The sequence below is a fragment of the Amphiura filiformis genome, chromosome 17, assembly GCF_039555335.1.
Source record: "Amphiura filiformis chromosome 17, Afil_fr2py, whole genome shotgun sequence".
NCBI classification, from domain to species: Eukaryota; Metazoa; Echinodermata; class Ophiuroidea; order Amphilepidida; family Amphiuridae; genus Amphiura; species Amphiura filiformis.
This window is the reverse complement of record NC_092644.1, coordinates 12466813-12483663: the sequence shown is the minus strand read 5'-3', so window position 1 is coordinate 12483663 and position 16851 is coordinate 12466813. Positions and strand designations below refer to the sequence as shown.

The following is a 16851-nucleotide window of genomic DNA, read 5'->3' as shown; positions in this document are numbered from 1 at the left end:
ATTATTTACTCTATTCAACCCACAGGGGCTGTTAGGGGGGCATTTACTAGAGGTCACCATTGACATTTTAAACATCCTCAAAGTAAACTTTATAAATCTAATGATATGTGCTTAAAGTGTATGTAGCTGGGAGGAAAAGCCATCCATCATTTGAAATTTTTTAAAAACCTTTTATATTGAAGATATACATTGTTTGCTTAAAGTGTATGTAGCTGGGAGGAAAAGCCATCCATCATTTGAACCTTTTATATTGAATATATACATGTACATTGTAAAATTGCTTATAAAGTGTATGTAGCTGGGAGGAAAAGCCATCCATCATTTGAAACTTTTAACCGTTTATATTGAAGCATCTCTTGATCAACTACAACTGATCAATATATTATATATATTATATATATATTATATATTATATATTATATATTATATATTATATATTATATATTATATATTAAGTATTGACTGTCTTCATGAACTTGAATTGCTTATATTATGTTATGTAACCATTTTTGACTGTAAATGTATGCCAATTAAACTGTCTAAAGATCTAGCACTAGCTCCGCGCGTTTTACGCTCGGTGATCGCGCTCGTGCTCACCGTCGCCACTTCGGCGTGAGCATTCGCGCTAGAAATAGAAAGCAGTTTCAGTGATAAGCATATTCTGACGAGTGTAGGTCGGCTTCGCTGGCTTACATGAAACAATATTGTAAATAATGCTTTAATAAATCACCAAGTCTATTTTAAATGTATTCCAGCTCCCTTCTTGGTTGAGCACTTTACTGTGGATGATTTACCTTACTTGGATTTATTTATTTACGCTCCAATTAATATTGTTGAGCACTTTTGAAATCACCATGGATAACGGACTTGAAAAGATCAACCTTGGCTACTCAACGAAAATCATTCCTTTACCAGGCAAAAAGGATTACCTAACATGTCTTACCAACAAAGCAGAGAAGTTCCTGAAAAACATCAGATGGAGAACATTCTTTTCCTCCTCAATCCAGACGCTGCGTCTGCCAGGAGAAAAGAAACATATGGATTTCCAACTACAAAACCTCCACCGCAAGTTCCAGAACTAAAGGAATTGAAGATGGTATGTTGAACATTATCCAAAATGTTGAATTTAGAAATGTGAACAAACCGTTTCAAAAACAACTGTCAAAAGACATTAAAAACATCAAAGAAGATGAGCACCTGTTTGTTCCAGCAGACAAAACCACCAACTTTTATAAAGTTAAACCCGAACAGTACAACAAGTTACTTGGCAACAACATAACTAAAGACTACAGGAAAGCACCCGTATCCGCTGAGAAGCGATATACAAAAGTTGACAAAAACATTGCTACTGAAACTTGAACTTGAAAACAGAATAGATACGACAGCAAAGAATGAAGCCTTTATAACCTTGAAGGACCATAAGCCAAATTTCAACAATAACCCCAAATGCAGACTCATAAACCCATCCAAACCAGAAATTGGTAAAATCAGCAAGCGGATACTGGAAAAAAAAAAAAAAAAAATAATCAGCGCTACAAACTTAAACCAATGGAAGAACACAGAGGAGGTCATCTCCTGATATACAAACATCAAAGATAAAGAAAGCCATTCTTTCATCGGCTTCGATGTATGCGAATTTTACCCTTCAATTACTGAAGATCTACTGTCGAATGCCTTAAAATTTGCAGCGCAGATGATCATATCACAGACGATGAAACGCAGATCATATTCCAGACCAAGAAATCGTTACATTGTACAATACCCAAACCCCATGGTGCAAGAAGAGTAACTCAAAGTTTGATGTCACCATGGGCAGCTTCGATGGAGCTGAAACTTGCGAGCTTGTTGGTTTGTATTTGCTGTCACAATTGCAACATATCGACATTAATGTCGGATTGTATCGCGATGATGGCCTTGCCATTTGCAAGAAAACACCACGGCAAGTAGAAAACATCAAAAAAGAGATCTGCAAAGTATTCTCCAAAAACAACCTAAATATAACAATTGAAGCCAACAAGAAAACGGTTGATTACTTAGATATCACTCTTGACTCGAGCGATGGCACATAAAGACCCTACATGAAGGCCAACAATAACCCCCTTTATGTACATAGAGACAGCAACCACCCACCATCCATTATAAAGAATATCCCGGACAGTATAAACAAACGCCTCACTAAAATTTCTGCAAATGAACAGGCCTTCAAGTCTGCCATTCCGCCATATCAAGCAGCTTTGCAGAATAGCGGATATAGTGAGACTCTCACATTCAATGACCACCGGAAACCAAATAAAGACAACAATAAACGACAACGCTCAAGAAATACAACCTGGTTCAACCCGCCATATAGCGAAAGCGTATCAACAAACCTTGGAAGAAAATTCTTCAACTTGCTGGACAGATGTTTCCCCCCTGGACATAAATTGCACAAACTCTTAAACAGAAATACTGTCAAACTGAGTTATTGCTGCATGACCAATGTAAAACAAATCATAACTTCACACAACAGATCAATTTTGCGCAAAGCAGAACCCAAGGAACCAGATGGAAAAACTTGCAACTGTAAAGTGAAACTTCACTGTCCCCTCCAAGGCAATTGTTTAGCTTCCAGTATAATTTACCAGGCGACGGTAACTCGACTTGACAATTCACATCATGAAACATATATTGGACTAACCGCTAACTCGTTCAAAACACGCTTTAATTGCCATAAGAGTGACTTTAATAACAGTGACAAAAGGCATTCAACAACATTAAGCGAGTACATTTGGAAATTAAAGGATAAGAAAATACCTTATTCAACTGAATGGAAAATAATCAGTCGGGCTAAGGCCTATTCAACTACCAACAAACTATGCAGACTTTGTCTAGAGGAAAAATACTTCATCATATTTAAGCCTCATCTCTCTTCACTGAACAAAAGGAATGAGCTAATAAACACTTGTAGACACAGGAAGAAGCATCTCTTGATAAACTACAACTGATCAATATATCAAGTATTGACTGCCTTCATGAACTTGAATTGCTTATATTATGTTATGTAACCATTTTTGACTGTAAATGTATGCCAATTAAACTGTCTAAAGATCTAGCACTAGCTCAGCGCGTTTACGCTCGGTGATCGCGCTTTCAGCTCGCCATTCGCCACTTCAAGCGGCGTGAGCATTCCGCGCTAGAAATAGAAAGCAGTTTCCAGTGATAAGCATATTCTGACGAGTGTAGGTCGGCTTCGGCTGGCTTACATGAAACAATATTGTAAATAATGCTTTAATAAATCACCAAGTCTATTTTAAATGTATATTGAAGATATATATTGTTTGCTTAAAGTGTATGTAGCTGGGAGTAAAAGCCGTCCATCATTTGACAATTTTGAGCTTTCATATTGAAGATATACATTTTTTCTCCAAGACACCAAAATATTTTAGGTCTTTTCATTTGGGAAAAAAGTGTATCTTCAATTTGATATCAGAAGGACATTACTCGTATTCTGAATGCAATTTGGGGTGTCTGATGTGCTCTCAGGTCCCACTAAAGATACTGATATAAAATTGGATCGATTAAGCCCATATTTATTGGTCGAGCTATGTCATAGCAAGACCAATAAAATAATATTGGGCTTAAGGCATCAAATTTTATCATTATTAAGTTTTAGATCTAATATTTCCCCACACTTGAATTCATCAAAACATAATACTGTGCAAACTTTGCTGTCTGGTTCCTTAAAAAAATTTAATATATTTACAGCTTGATGCATCATCACAAGGTCCAGTAAAAAAACAAGGAACAAAAAGAAGCAATGATGCAAACGAAGAAACTCAAAACAAGAAGAGTAGGAGAGGTAAGAAGTAGCCGTGCAACCGTACTACAGTAAAAACTCGATAATTAGTATATGTGCTTACTATCAAACGCTTTTAAAACATGCAAACATACATGAAGATCCCCATCAACAAAAGTGTAAACGGTTTTGAGCAAATCAACGATACACATAGTTATATATATAAACAAGTAAATCTGCAAATGTGTCTCTCAACCCCATTAGCTCAATTGGTATAAAGCGCTAAACTTTGGTACAATTCCATGTTTTCAAAAGTGCACATACATGTATGCTAACTATCAAGTTTTTACGGTATTTCCTTCCTTAGCATCAAGAACATAATAGTCTGCCTTTTGCAGTGAATTATCAAGAGTATGAATAATGGGCTATTCCAGTTGAAATCCTTATTTACCCTATGGAAGACAAGACCTGAATCTCCCACACAGGGAGTGTAGATTTCAAATGGAGTCATCTATTCAGGTAACCCCATTTGAAATTCACACTGACTGAGTGTAAGAGGTTAAGGTCATGTCTTCCATAGGGGTGTATGGATTTCAACTGGAATAGCGCAATGATATATTAAAGTTGGCATCTGCATCCAAATTGATGTTGAGTGTCATACCAATAGACCTTTTTTGATATGACATTATACTTATTAATCAATATTGGGTCCAGATGTAAGCAAACAAAACATGGATTCATGGGGTGCATGCCACATGATAAAAAACCACACTCTGTCTTTTTTCACCTCAGCTTCCACAAAATAATTTTAAATGTGAACCGTGAATTTGCGCTCCTATAAAATCCTTGATGCTATTTGAAAAGATCATTTTGTTTACTTTTCTGTTGTGACGACCTTAAAAGTGTATCACGCACAGGCCACTACGTAATAGAGGGTCACACAACATTGATCGCGTGCACCGGTGGATGGTGCGGTAATAGCGTTTGATATCAGACTCACTAGAGAGTCGCACAACATTGATCGCATCAGCGATCGCGTGTGCGGTGGCTGGCGCGGTAATTGCGTTTGATGACTCGAATGCTGGACTCTATCGATTGATCAGTGACGTCTTGGATAATGGTCTATAATGTAATTATTTTGTCCATTTTGTTTCATGTACGTGTATAGGTAAAAGAAGAGGACGTGGGTCGAAAAACAGGCAAGGGCTAATGCAGGAAATCTCAGCATCCCAGCAGGAAGCAATACCTAAGTGAGTATATTTCCAACTTTCATAAGATGTTATTTTCTAGATTAATTTTTACTTCTGAAGTCAGATTTGGAGAATGAATTCACAGTCAAGTTATATGAGTGCATTGGCATAGCATAGTAGGGGCAATGCTTTTTGGAAATCTGGACTGTTGGCAGTGGTGGCACCAGAATTGTTTTCCAGGGAGGGCCAGAGGAAAAGAAAAAAATCCAAGGGGTCAATTATCATGAAATTTCAACAACATTGCCACAAAAATTGTGAATTGTAAATTTTTTTATGGGGGGGGGGCAAGATCTCGGATTTGCAGCCTTTATTAGAAATCCATGCCTGCCCCTTTTATGACCCAAAACAAATTTCAGTCTTCAAAAAATATTTCCATCAGTACATTCACAAGTTTGTACCCTCCTCTTCCAAAAACCTGGCTACACCAAGTTTTGTTGATAAAATGCTTAATTGTATATTTTCCATGAAAATAAAATAAAACAAAACTTTATAATACAAATCATGGTCTTTAGATAATGCTACAAAATATTTCTGCACTGATTTCTTTGTGAAAGGTGACTTTGGGCTACCCCTGTGGAAGATTTTGGAAATATCTTGCACAGGGGGAGTATGTTTTTCAAATGTTATTGGTCAGAGTTAATCATTTTGAAACCCATACTCCCCTGTATTATGGCTTTAGCAATATCTTTCACAATTGGAGTGAGTATTTCAAATGGAAGTTACCGAATTGTCTAGTCTATTTGAAACTCATACTCCCTCTGTGGAAGACTTTGGCTAAATCTTCCACAGGGGTAGTGTGGATTTTAAATGGAATAGCCCTTTGTTGCAAAGATACTGGGTGATGATATTGTTTTGTATACCTTCTTTCAGAGTGGGGCAGTTAAGCTTACGTCCTCTGCAAGAGCGTGTAGAAAAAGGACTTGATGTGAAAATAGAAACAATGAGGGAAAAGAAAACGCCACTTGAAGTGTAAGTTTTAAAAATATTTTTTATGTCAAACATATCAAGGCATTAACAGCTGAAATCTAGGAGACGCTGACAAAACTTTGTCCAGTACAAGTGACCTGGTGAAGTGGTTCGCTTGAGATAGCTGTGCGTTCATTGTGTGTTTGGGGGAACGCCTTTTTAGTGTATCTTTCTCACATAATCTCATAGGCTGATGTCTCGGCCTATAAGAACTATAACGATTGGTTACAAAGAGGGATATAGACATGTATTGAGCCAATCAGAGATATTGTAAGAGTAGTTAAGGTAAAGGAGACGATCCTGTATAAACAGTGATCGGAGTGCCCATCTCTCTTTCATTGGCGATTGGGCCAGACTCCTCCATGTAATGTTGCTATAGGGGGATCGCTACACCTCCTCTACAGCGAGTCTGTTACCTTCCCAGCATTTAAGAATGCCGGTACCCATTTAAACACCTGGGTGGAGAGGAGTAATCGAGATAAAGTGCCTTACTCAAGAGCACAACACGATGGCATCGCCGGGGCTCGAACCCGCAAACTTCCGATTATGAGTCAGTGCCCGTTCCGCTAGGCCACCGTGCTCCCTAGCGGAATTCAGTCCTACTAAGAGTAGCTCCATTCAGTCCTACTAAGAGTAGTTAGTAGGACTGAATGGGATTAAGCTTAAGGTGGCTGTGTACTCTCAGATATGCATGTAGTAAAAGTGCAATAACTTTGTAATTATTCAGCAAGAAAAACATATAAAAGTATACATTTTTATGAAGGCAAGACATCAATAAATCTTAATATAAATACAGATTTGGGGTAAAAACAATAATTTTGAAGAAAATCACAAAAAGTGAGTTTTTGGCAATATTTGTTAGGTACATCATAACAAAAAACACTCTTTCCAAAATATTTTATTTTGTTTTTAGCTCAATCTTGAGGCTCCATTCCAAAAACGTTTTTTTTAATTTTTTTGATATTGGCCTTATTTTTTGAGATATTGCCCATATAAGGCATCAAAATGAACTTTTAAAATTCAAAACGCCTATTTGCACAAAATGATGCCCAAAATCGGAAATAGACCAAAATATAAAAAATGAAAACCGTTTCTTGAGTCGATCATGCTTTTTACGATGATCATATTTGCTTACCTATAGATGCTGTATTTATTGAGTTATCGTGTACCTAAATCGTCATTTTACCGAGAAAATGAACATTGAAATAATGGCCGTTGAAGTTTAAAGTGGTCACATTTTGCACTTTCATCGAATCTCACAGGAGAATCGACAGTTTTCGTTTTTGTAACTTATATTACGTGAACATCGGGTAAATCCACAGCCCCTTGAGAAGTTTGAGCGAAATCCATTCATAACTTGATATTTAAATCGGGGGAAAGAACTTGAAAAAACCCACATTTTATCATCTAAAACGGAGCCATTTGACCACTAGGTTTTTGTGAAATCAGTGCTTCCGTGGTGTTTCCATAAGATGCGCCGCGCATGCAGATAAGCGTCGCGTATGCGTCGCGTATTTGTGCGTTAACAAATTGCGCGACACGCAACGCGATGAGTTGTTCTTTGGCGTGTACCTTGCTGGTACAACAAAGATTTTCTTTCCTTTTCAATTTCAAACACGAGTGGAATAGTGAAATAAAATCCTTAAGGTTAAACAAAGTGTTGAAGGGCTTTACCTCCAGAAAAAATATATTATTACCTTATACGTAAGAAAATATGTCTACTTATCATGTGAAATTAAAAAATCCGGAAAAAAATGTGTGAAAATGTGTTTTTAGCCTATTTTTTTAGCTCCTGTCAAGCACTATTATTCGATTTGTTTACAAGCGCCAAGCAACTGTCGTCTAGGAGAGTGATTGACATCTTTATTATTAGAGAAGAATGGAATCTGTATAGTTCATGAATATTCATGTAGTATTTATACAACCTGTATCCCAGCCATTTTGCTTAGCTATCATAATCGTTCATATAAGACGCCCATATGATCCATGGTGTTAAACTGATATTCAACAACTTTATATCTCTCGATCTTTGCGATCCGAAATATTGAATTTCAACTTTAGGCACTCCTCTAGCAAGATAATTAAATACCTGTCACAAATATAGGTCTTGAAATGTTACTTGCAGCGTTAAAAATGTGAATAGAGAACAAATCGGGTTCAAACATGCTTCAAAAATATGAAAGTAATTGTCAACGCCTACTACAAAAATAGCCGGAAGAGGGCAGACTTCATAAGGGAGTGTTCATAATATATTTTAGTGGGGGACAAAGAATTTGAAACTTATTTCGGGAAATTTCCTGTGTTTTTGGTTTTGTTTTTTTATTTTATCTTCCTGTTCGGATGTTTCGGTTGGCACATTTTCGGGGCATTTTCATGCACTTCACAGGAGTTTTTTCGTGGCTTCTCTGTAGCTGTCGTGTGTCTTTTTTCACCACGTACAGGGTATAAATAATAAATGAATAATAATAAACTATATAAAAAAAAGAATCTGGAACTTCAGCGTCAAAAAACAAAACAAAAACAAGACAAACTGTACCCTGCTAAAAATATCAACCCCTATCCTCTCTGAGAATAAAAATAATAAGACTCCAACCTCACCTGCAAAAAATTTTTTTTCGGGGGATAGGCCTAATTTGGGATAAGTTCGGGCCTATTTTATTGCGACAATTTTCCAAATCTATAAGGTGAAATACGGTGTCGTGGGGATGTGCGGCAGATTTGGGGTGCATTTTCAGCCATTTAGTTTAGACTCTGTTGCATTTTTAGCCATGATTTTATTGACCCTCAGTGTCTTGAAAATTAGGTTTAAGAATGGTATTTTTCAATGATTTTCTCGAAAAAAGTAAAATTTTGCGAAAACTTTCAGTCCAAAAGTTGATACAATTTTGGGTCTGTTTTATTCAAATTTGGTTTAAAATCAGTCGTATCGTAGTTTTTCGGAGTCACAGCCTCACATCCTTACCCAAACCAACTTGAGAAGGTTCCCCGGGTGTGTGCAAATTTGCAATTTATAGGCCTACACTCATCATTTAAGCCTAAAATCAAAGTGTTAATACCATTAACACTACCATGGCCCGTTTTGTCGTGATGACTGGCTTCCAAAATGTAGGCCTATTTTAAATTATAAATCTGGTCCCGCTAGAGGTGTGTTTTTACCCGGAGGTCTCTCCCTCGGGTTCGTGGATGTGCCACAGTTTTGGAGTAGGCCTACCTTTTCAACGACTATGATGGGTGGGTTTACAGCGAAGACCAACTTTTGGGCGCATTTTGGCAAAAGTGCCCTTAAAAAAGCGTCAAATTAGGCCAAATGTGGGTGACTTTGACCCCCCAGGTACAAATGTTTTGAAGAGACCCGCCGAGGTGTTATAAAAAAATGGTCGGGCCTGCTAAAAACCTCCCGGAATCAAGCATGGGTAGGCATACCAAAATGCCTTGAGACCCCCCCAACCCAGCGCCGGGACCTCCATGACATCATGATATTCCCCGCGAGTCCACCAGAAAATATAAAAATATAACATTTTGATAGGCCTACTAGACCTAGGACTATATTTGTCTGTAAACCTTTCTTGTAGTTGTAGGCTACGCGTATGTCTACCGTGATGACAGTAAGCGTAGCTGCCGGAGGGGCAATTGCAAAATTGCCTATTTGGGCCCCCCCCCTAGTGCAAGGAAAAAAAAGAGGAAAGAGGGGGGAGGGAAAAAGAGAGGGTGAGAGGAGGGGCAGAGAGATGGGGAATCCAAACGATATGCAATAGGCCTACAGCTCAATAGGCCTACCATATACGATTATTATCAATAAGCCTGGCAAAAATTGTCTATTTGGGCCCCCGCCCCCAGTGGGAAATTTGGTGGATTTGGGCCCCTCAAAAAATCCCAGCTACGCCGCTGCGTGATGATGTTGCAAAGTTGCGGAAGTTCATTCATAAATTTCCCATTTCCACTCGACAACAACCCGGGACAACAACAGGCCAGCACGCAGCGCATGTAGCTAATCCCCGAGCTAATCAGAGACATGTGCGTTTCTCTTTCAATGTAGGCCTACGCTTCAAATAATTATGCTCTCGGCGTCGAAAGTATGATAATGGAAAATATTTATAATGAACACTCCCTTATTTAGCCACACCTCAGTTCCTTTCTCGGGTTGCCTGGTATATCAGCAAAATCCTACACCTATCGCCTTCCCTTGGTAAAATCCCTGATAAAAACTCGTGATATTGAAATTGAATTTCCATAGCGCCAGAACTTCCGTCATTCTAGCATCATGGATGGATATGCAGTGGCGCCGCTAGGGGGGGGGGGCAGTATTTCCACCAATATTTTTTCTTTCCCACCCAGTTTTTAGGCAATATGTAAATTTATACAATTATGTAATTTTCCACTTTTTGCGGCAATTTAGTGCAAAATGATGATTTCCAAGTGCCCCGTCTCAAATTCACTTCCCCCCATGCCCCCTTGAAAAAATTCTGGTTCCGCCACTACGGGTATGGCCATAGCTAGGGGCTTTCCCACCCACCCCAGTTGCCCTTGGTTATGCTGGACGTATGAGAAATTTAGAGCTTGTTCAATTCCACCAATTTTAGAAATTTTAAAGGTATATACAGTGTATATAGGATCACAGTCAAATAAAATATCGTAGGCCTAATAATTTTACCGATGGCATTTATTGAGCTGCTCCTATGGTTTAATATTGATATTATATAATTGAGCTCCTTGTCAAGCTCCTGAGTACAGTGACTAACTGAGCTCCCGCTATTTTCAGAAATGAAGGCCTGGCCTTAAATGAATAGGCCCTAATTAGGATTGAGGCAGCCTTTTGTTTCATTTTACAGAACTTTTTTTTAATCCTCCAAAATTAGTGGGGTTTTTTTAATGGGGAGTAGGCTTTTAAAGCGAAATTCAAATTTGGCAATATTTTCCATTGCTTAACGAATTGATCTGCGTGAAAATTCGTAAACATGTGGCCAGAGCGGGATGAGTGGTATAAAAATCTTAACTTGTGAGAAAGGGCGTAGGCCTATTGGGTTGTATGAGGTTGTGGATCACGAAATGCCCCTTTAATGTGTGCTAGGTAAAGTCATTCTTCCTCCCTTTCGACATGCCAAAATTTATTCCTCCCCGGCCCCGGCTTGCCAAAAATTGCTTTCTCGAAGGCTGTGCAATCAGTAGGCCTACCGGTATTAGCCTACTAATTATAAGCCAAAATTTCCAAGCGACTCGCTAAAAATCGCTTGCCTCCCGTCTCGCCAGCCAAAAATCGCTTGTCCGCACCCCCTGGACTGCCAAATTTTGTGGCCCCTCCCTTGGCCTGCCAAAACTGTGCCCCACCCCTTTGCATAGGCCTAGGCCTATATGCCAATTTTTTGGGAGCCCCAATTTCCATACCCATACCTTAAACCTGTTGCAAGCGCAGCAAGCATGAAAATGTGCACATTTTTTTCGCGCCCTAACTACCCCCCCACATTTTCCCTCCCATGCACCAGGTTCATTGGCGCTAGATTTTAAGCTAGAAAATACCTAAATATTTTAAAATCCAAACTCGGCAACACCACTTCCTTTATCGGGCAAATAGAGCCCGTCGTATCACGTAAACAGCGTGTTTAAAAAAAAAAATGAGAGTGTCACTTTTGTCCAAAAATTTGAATTTTGGCCTTGAGCAGCGACAATCAGAGGTAAGAAAAACACAGTATGACGCAGCTTGAAATATAGAATCACTATATCAATTTTGAAGTTTGTACTTCAAAGCACGAGCAAACGAGGTGAAATGGTTCTAAAAAAATTGATTTCGCTGTATCTTTTTATCGCGAAACTAGACAATTTGACAGCAGCGAGTCTGAAAAATAGCAAATATCTCAATTTTCTGCTATCGAAATAAAAATTTAAATAGCACCTGCATATAGAAGAGGGTTTATAGAAATAATGTAGGTCAGAATTTTGTCTATGAAATCGCACGGAATTGTTATTACTGGTTACAAAAGCGACATACAAGTGGAGGCCATTTTACTTCAAATTCGGCAAACATGTAAGCTTACTAAAACAAATCGAGACAAGCAATATCAAGAATGAATATGCACATTCTTTTATTGACTTGTTTGTAATGTCGTCGTAGTTCCCAACAAAATCGCCACTTCCACTGAGAAATTATGGCCGTGTTCCCAAAAATCTTGATGCTCGGATATTGAAAAAAATTGAAATGTTTGAAAAGTACATTTCTTTTTGAGCCAAGTGGAAAATTCAAGCATAATAATAACCAGTACACTTTCAGCTTTTAGGCGTAGTTTGCGTTTTCTCTCTCACGATATTTATTTCCAGAAATAGATAATTTTAAAGGGGGCTACATGCAGTCTCATTCTGGATCGATCATTACAAAGTTTAGTATAACCTTAAAATATTGCAGTTGGAGTTTACAAATCTGGATTTTCATTCCTTGTATTTATAAAAAACATAACAAGGTACAAACATATCATAAAAACTCAATTTTGAGAAAGAAACAATGGCTAGAGTACACAGCCGCGTTAAAATAGCCAGAGATCTAAAAGCTCTATAGGGTTAGCATGAGGTTAATTTTTTATTACTTCTATGGTCCGAGCTGTGCGCCAAGCGTACACACAGACAAGATAAACAATCGCGCTGATTGGCTGATCAACACACTTGACAACAAGTTGGTTAACCCCATGAGAACTACCTGCTGATTGGCCTAAAAGAAGTCTTCATTATCAATTGGGCCAATCAGCAACATTGTCAGAATAATTTCACCACACAAAATATTGGGGTGAATTATTTGCAATGCTCCATCTGATTGGTGATTAAAGTGAAGATATTGTGTAATTGACCAATCAGAGGCAATGTTAGATCGGCATGTAGTGCTCATGGGGTTAACCCATTGGTTGTCGGCGAGGCGCGTAGTAGACGACTTTGTCACTACTACGCGATCGCAATTCACCAGCGCGTTCCTGGACCAGGGAAGTACTAAACAGTTAACTTTAGGCTTGAAATATCACCTTCAATATTAAACCCAAATCTTACTTCTGATGTCAGAATGGAGAAATTATACCCTAAAACAGGAGCACTACTAGGGAAATATGATTTTAATGCTAAAATGGACCAAAATTAGGTTAATATTTCAGCTGAAAAAAGCCAAAAGGAAGAAGCACATAGCATATTTTTGCAATGGGAACTTGCAAATATTAGGAAAATGAGCACCTCCCACTGCCATTACATAGATTTTGCCATCCCTTTCTCAGACAAATTGTGGTAATCCTACTCCCTATTCCAGAAAAATATGGCACTAATTTTTTGGAATTATAAAAATATTATTTTGTTTTGCCAAAAGAAACATAGCTAAATCCTAATTATTTAGTTAGATCTAACTGGCAATTAAAGTCAAATTTTAATATTTGGACAATTTGAGGGAAAATGGGCCAAAAACATGCAATTTTGCATGTTTTCTTATAATTGTAGTCACAAAATCTATGACAAGTCTAAGCAAACAAAATCTTGATTATAGACCAAGAGTGAGCTCAAATGTTTATATTTTATGTTATTGATAATTGGGTGTGGAAAATATTAGAAAATGTGTTTTCCAAAATTTAGAATGCATAACTTAAAAATAGTCTTTGTGCAAGTCTTTAGGCTTGATTGTCAAAGCATACGAAAAAGCCCTAAAAAGGCATATTTTGGCCTTTATTCCCAAAAATTGACCAAATATTAAAATTTAACTTCCATTGCCAGTTGGAACTAAATAAAGGATTAGAATTTAGCTGTCAAAATAGGATAATATTTTTTTTAATCAAAAAAATTAGTGCTGTATTTTTCTAGAATACGGAGTAGAGCTAATATTGTGGTTTTGTTGTCTTTTGTCAAATGTTTATTCAATTTGTTTGATACTTATTATTTTCAGGATAAATGCAGTAGAGACCAATATTGAGACATTGATGGGAAGACAGATGGATGTAGAGAAGACCAAGGAGACACCCAAATATCAAGCATACATTACGATTATACCAAGGTAGGAAAATTGTGGGCAAATTATTAAATGAGCCTTTCCAGTATCTTGCATGTGTAACATACATGTATGTTTCAAGTAGTATAGACAGGGAAGATGTAAGATCCTGGGCTCTTACTGTTCACATGTAGAGGCAATTTTCCAAAACAGTGCATTGGTACACATCAAGTCAACTTTAAGAAGCTACTTCTTAGGCAGCAGTACAGTAGAGGTTATCCACTTCACTCATGTGTGACTTCTAACAAGGTGCTGGTTCCCATAGTATTCCTCTTTCAAACCAACTTTCAATGCACGACTTCAGAGTTACCTGCATGACTTTGACGGGCTATTTGGAAACAGTCATGGTTACACATGCAGTTACTTCTTTTGAAAGTCTTAAACAAGGTATAGCAGTCGCTGATAGGATATGCAGCTTATAGAACACAGATAACCTCTATTGTTCTATTTTTAGCATGTGTGTTTTTAATAAGTTTTTACTTCTTTATATAGCTCCTCTATTGGGCTATTCTAGTTGATATCCATACACCCCCTATGAAGACATTACCTTAATCTCCCACACAGGGAGGGTAGATTTCAAATGGAGTCACCCATTCAGGTAACTCCGTTTGAAATTCACACTCCCTTTATGGAAGACATGGTCATGTCTTCCATAGGGGGTGTATGGATTTCAACTGAAATAACCCATCTTCAATTCCAGATAGCTACTTTTGCAACAGTAAACATAATGTTAGCATCCCACTTCTTTTTTGTTTGTTTTTGTGTTATTTTGTACAGAACTTTGCGAAGTAAAACACATCCTCAAACGCCAGACATGTATAGAAAATGCAGTCAACAGTTCTGGGATGGCGAGATCAAAAATTGGGCGGAATCTGTGGAAATGTTTGACCCTGATGATCCACACAAAAGCCAACCCACCACTTCAAGGTATTTTGATGAACAATAAAATAGTTCAAATTAAAGTAAACAGAAGATCATTTCTCACATACTCTGCAGTCATTTAGAATGCAGCATTCGAAATATCGCCGTTCCACCGGCCATTGACCTATAACGTTTTGGCCGGGCTGGTAACTTTCCTGGCTAGCAGTCTAGTTGCAGATCTGGCTAGCCGGTAATTTTTGATCCCCAATAGTAAGTTGAAGACTATTATTAGGGAAGCCACAGTCCCTTGTCGGCAGAAATACCCTTCCTCAAAGGCCAGTGTGGTGATATGTACCACTTCAAGTATCATAAACCAATTAATGACCCATAGCATTATGTCCTTGTAAAAGGTCAAATGCAAACATTATTATTATGCATTTTGATCTATGATGGTCATTCAAAAAGTTCTACCACCATCACATCTCTGTTATCTTACATGCCAGGATATTGAAATAACACATGGTTATACTCCTATAAAATCTATAAAATGGAAGTTATTTGATTAAAATTTGATTTTATGTTGAAGATGTGTTGGTTTTAAAGTGAATACAGATTTGGTACATTGGAAATGGTCGGAAAAGAAAGGCCGATTTTGATTAAAATGGTTAACAACATCTATGTGGAAACCATTAATCATTATAGATTTATTTCTGAAAATGATTAAAATGCTTTATTATCGTTCAAATAATTTGATCATTATCAATCATGTCTTTTGCACAACAAAACCGATACATGTGTAGACTAGCCCTTTTCGGTAGGTTGTTGACTTCGATCGGGTGAGAACTTGCATCTTAATTGGTTCATAAGTTAAAATCTAATAAGTCTTATGCACATTTTTTTGTATTTTGTAAGTATATACAAGGTTATTAACAAACTGTTTATCTTAGGCCAAAAAAAAAAAAAAAAGGTTTGTCTCTGGACCTTTTGGCTAAAAAGCTATGTGCTATGCGTTTTTTTTTTTTTTTTTTTTTTTGAAAAACAGGCTATGTCCTATGCGATTTTTTTTTTGTTTTTTTTTTTTGTAACAAGAACGGCGCCCCAAATAACATGGCATACGCAAACGTAGTTCTTACTCCTGGTTTAACTATTCTAACCGTCACCTCCTAAAACCCCTAACCTAAACCCTAACCCTAACCTATACTAAAAATATGCTAAATAATTCAAGTTCCGTTCAAGTTCTGAAAATTTCGATCACACGACGCGTGACAATGTAAATGTTGTGAGTAGTGCCAATGAATTGGTGCAAAATTCAGCACCACAAATGTTGATGTGCGCCGCTATTTTGTCCTACATTTAAACATTACCGTAAGTAAGGAGTACAAAAGTTGACATTTATGTGTTGAGGAAACTCCAATATTTACTCGGCATGGTATGAAAATTAGTTAAATGATGATCTTTTCTCTGGTATACCGATATGAAATCGCTTATCGAGCAGCAAAATATCTGCACATGGGGAATTCCCAGTGACGTGTTCTAGATCTACAAGTAGAGTCGATTGTCCCGCTATTTCTTTCGCAGAGCCGTTACTTGCATACTGTTTCAAGAGATCGGTATTCAGAGCGAACATGTCATACAGTTCTTGGAGTATTTATTTTTGACATTTTGTCAGAAATGATCGCCAATTGATTGTGCCGAAAATGTAATTTTCTTGAAAACTACGATGTTTTATCATTCAAAAAAAAAAAAAAAAAAAAAAAGCACTAGCTAGCAGAAGTGGCCTTCTGCGCTAAATCTCATTTTAAAAGCTATGCGCGCGGGGTCCTGAGACAGACCTTTTTTTTTTTTTTTTTTTGGCCTTATTTCCATGTCAAGTAAACATCCATTGCTTAAATATGGTCCATATGTGTAAAACAAATAAGGCTACCCATACCTTTTTACAAATTTACATTTCGTCAAATATTTTTCGATTAAGTTAAAATGTATTTAGGGGGAACTTATAA

The 16851-nt window shown here is 37.5% G+C and overlaps 1 protein-coding gene across 1 annotated transcript in view; it reads left to right on the top strand.

Moving 5' to 3' along the window:
• The window catches only part of LOC140136941 (uncharacterized), a 37598-nt gene that overhangs the window by 180 nt on the left and 20567 nt on the right, over positions 1-16851 (top strand). The window contains exons 2-6 of the mRNA XM_072158594.1: positions 3745-3838; positions 4944-5025; positions 5896-5994; positions 13889-13996; positions 14768-14917. Coding sequence (XP_072014695.1) covers positions 3745-3838; positions 4944-5025; positions 5896-5994; positions 13889-13996; positions 14768-14917 — 533 coding nt within the window. The remainder of the gene's footprint in view (positions 1-3744; positions 3839-4943; positions 5026-5895; positions 5995-13888; positions 13997-14767; positions 14918-16851) is intronic.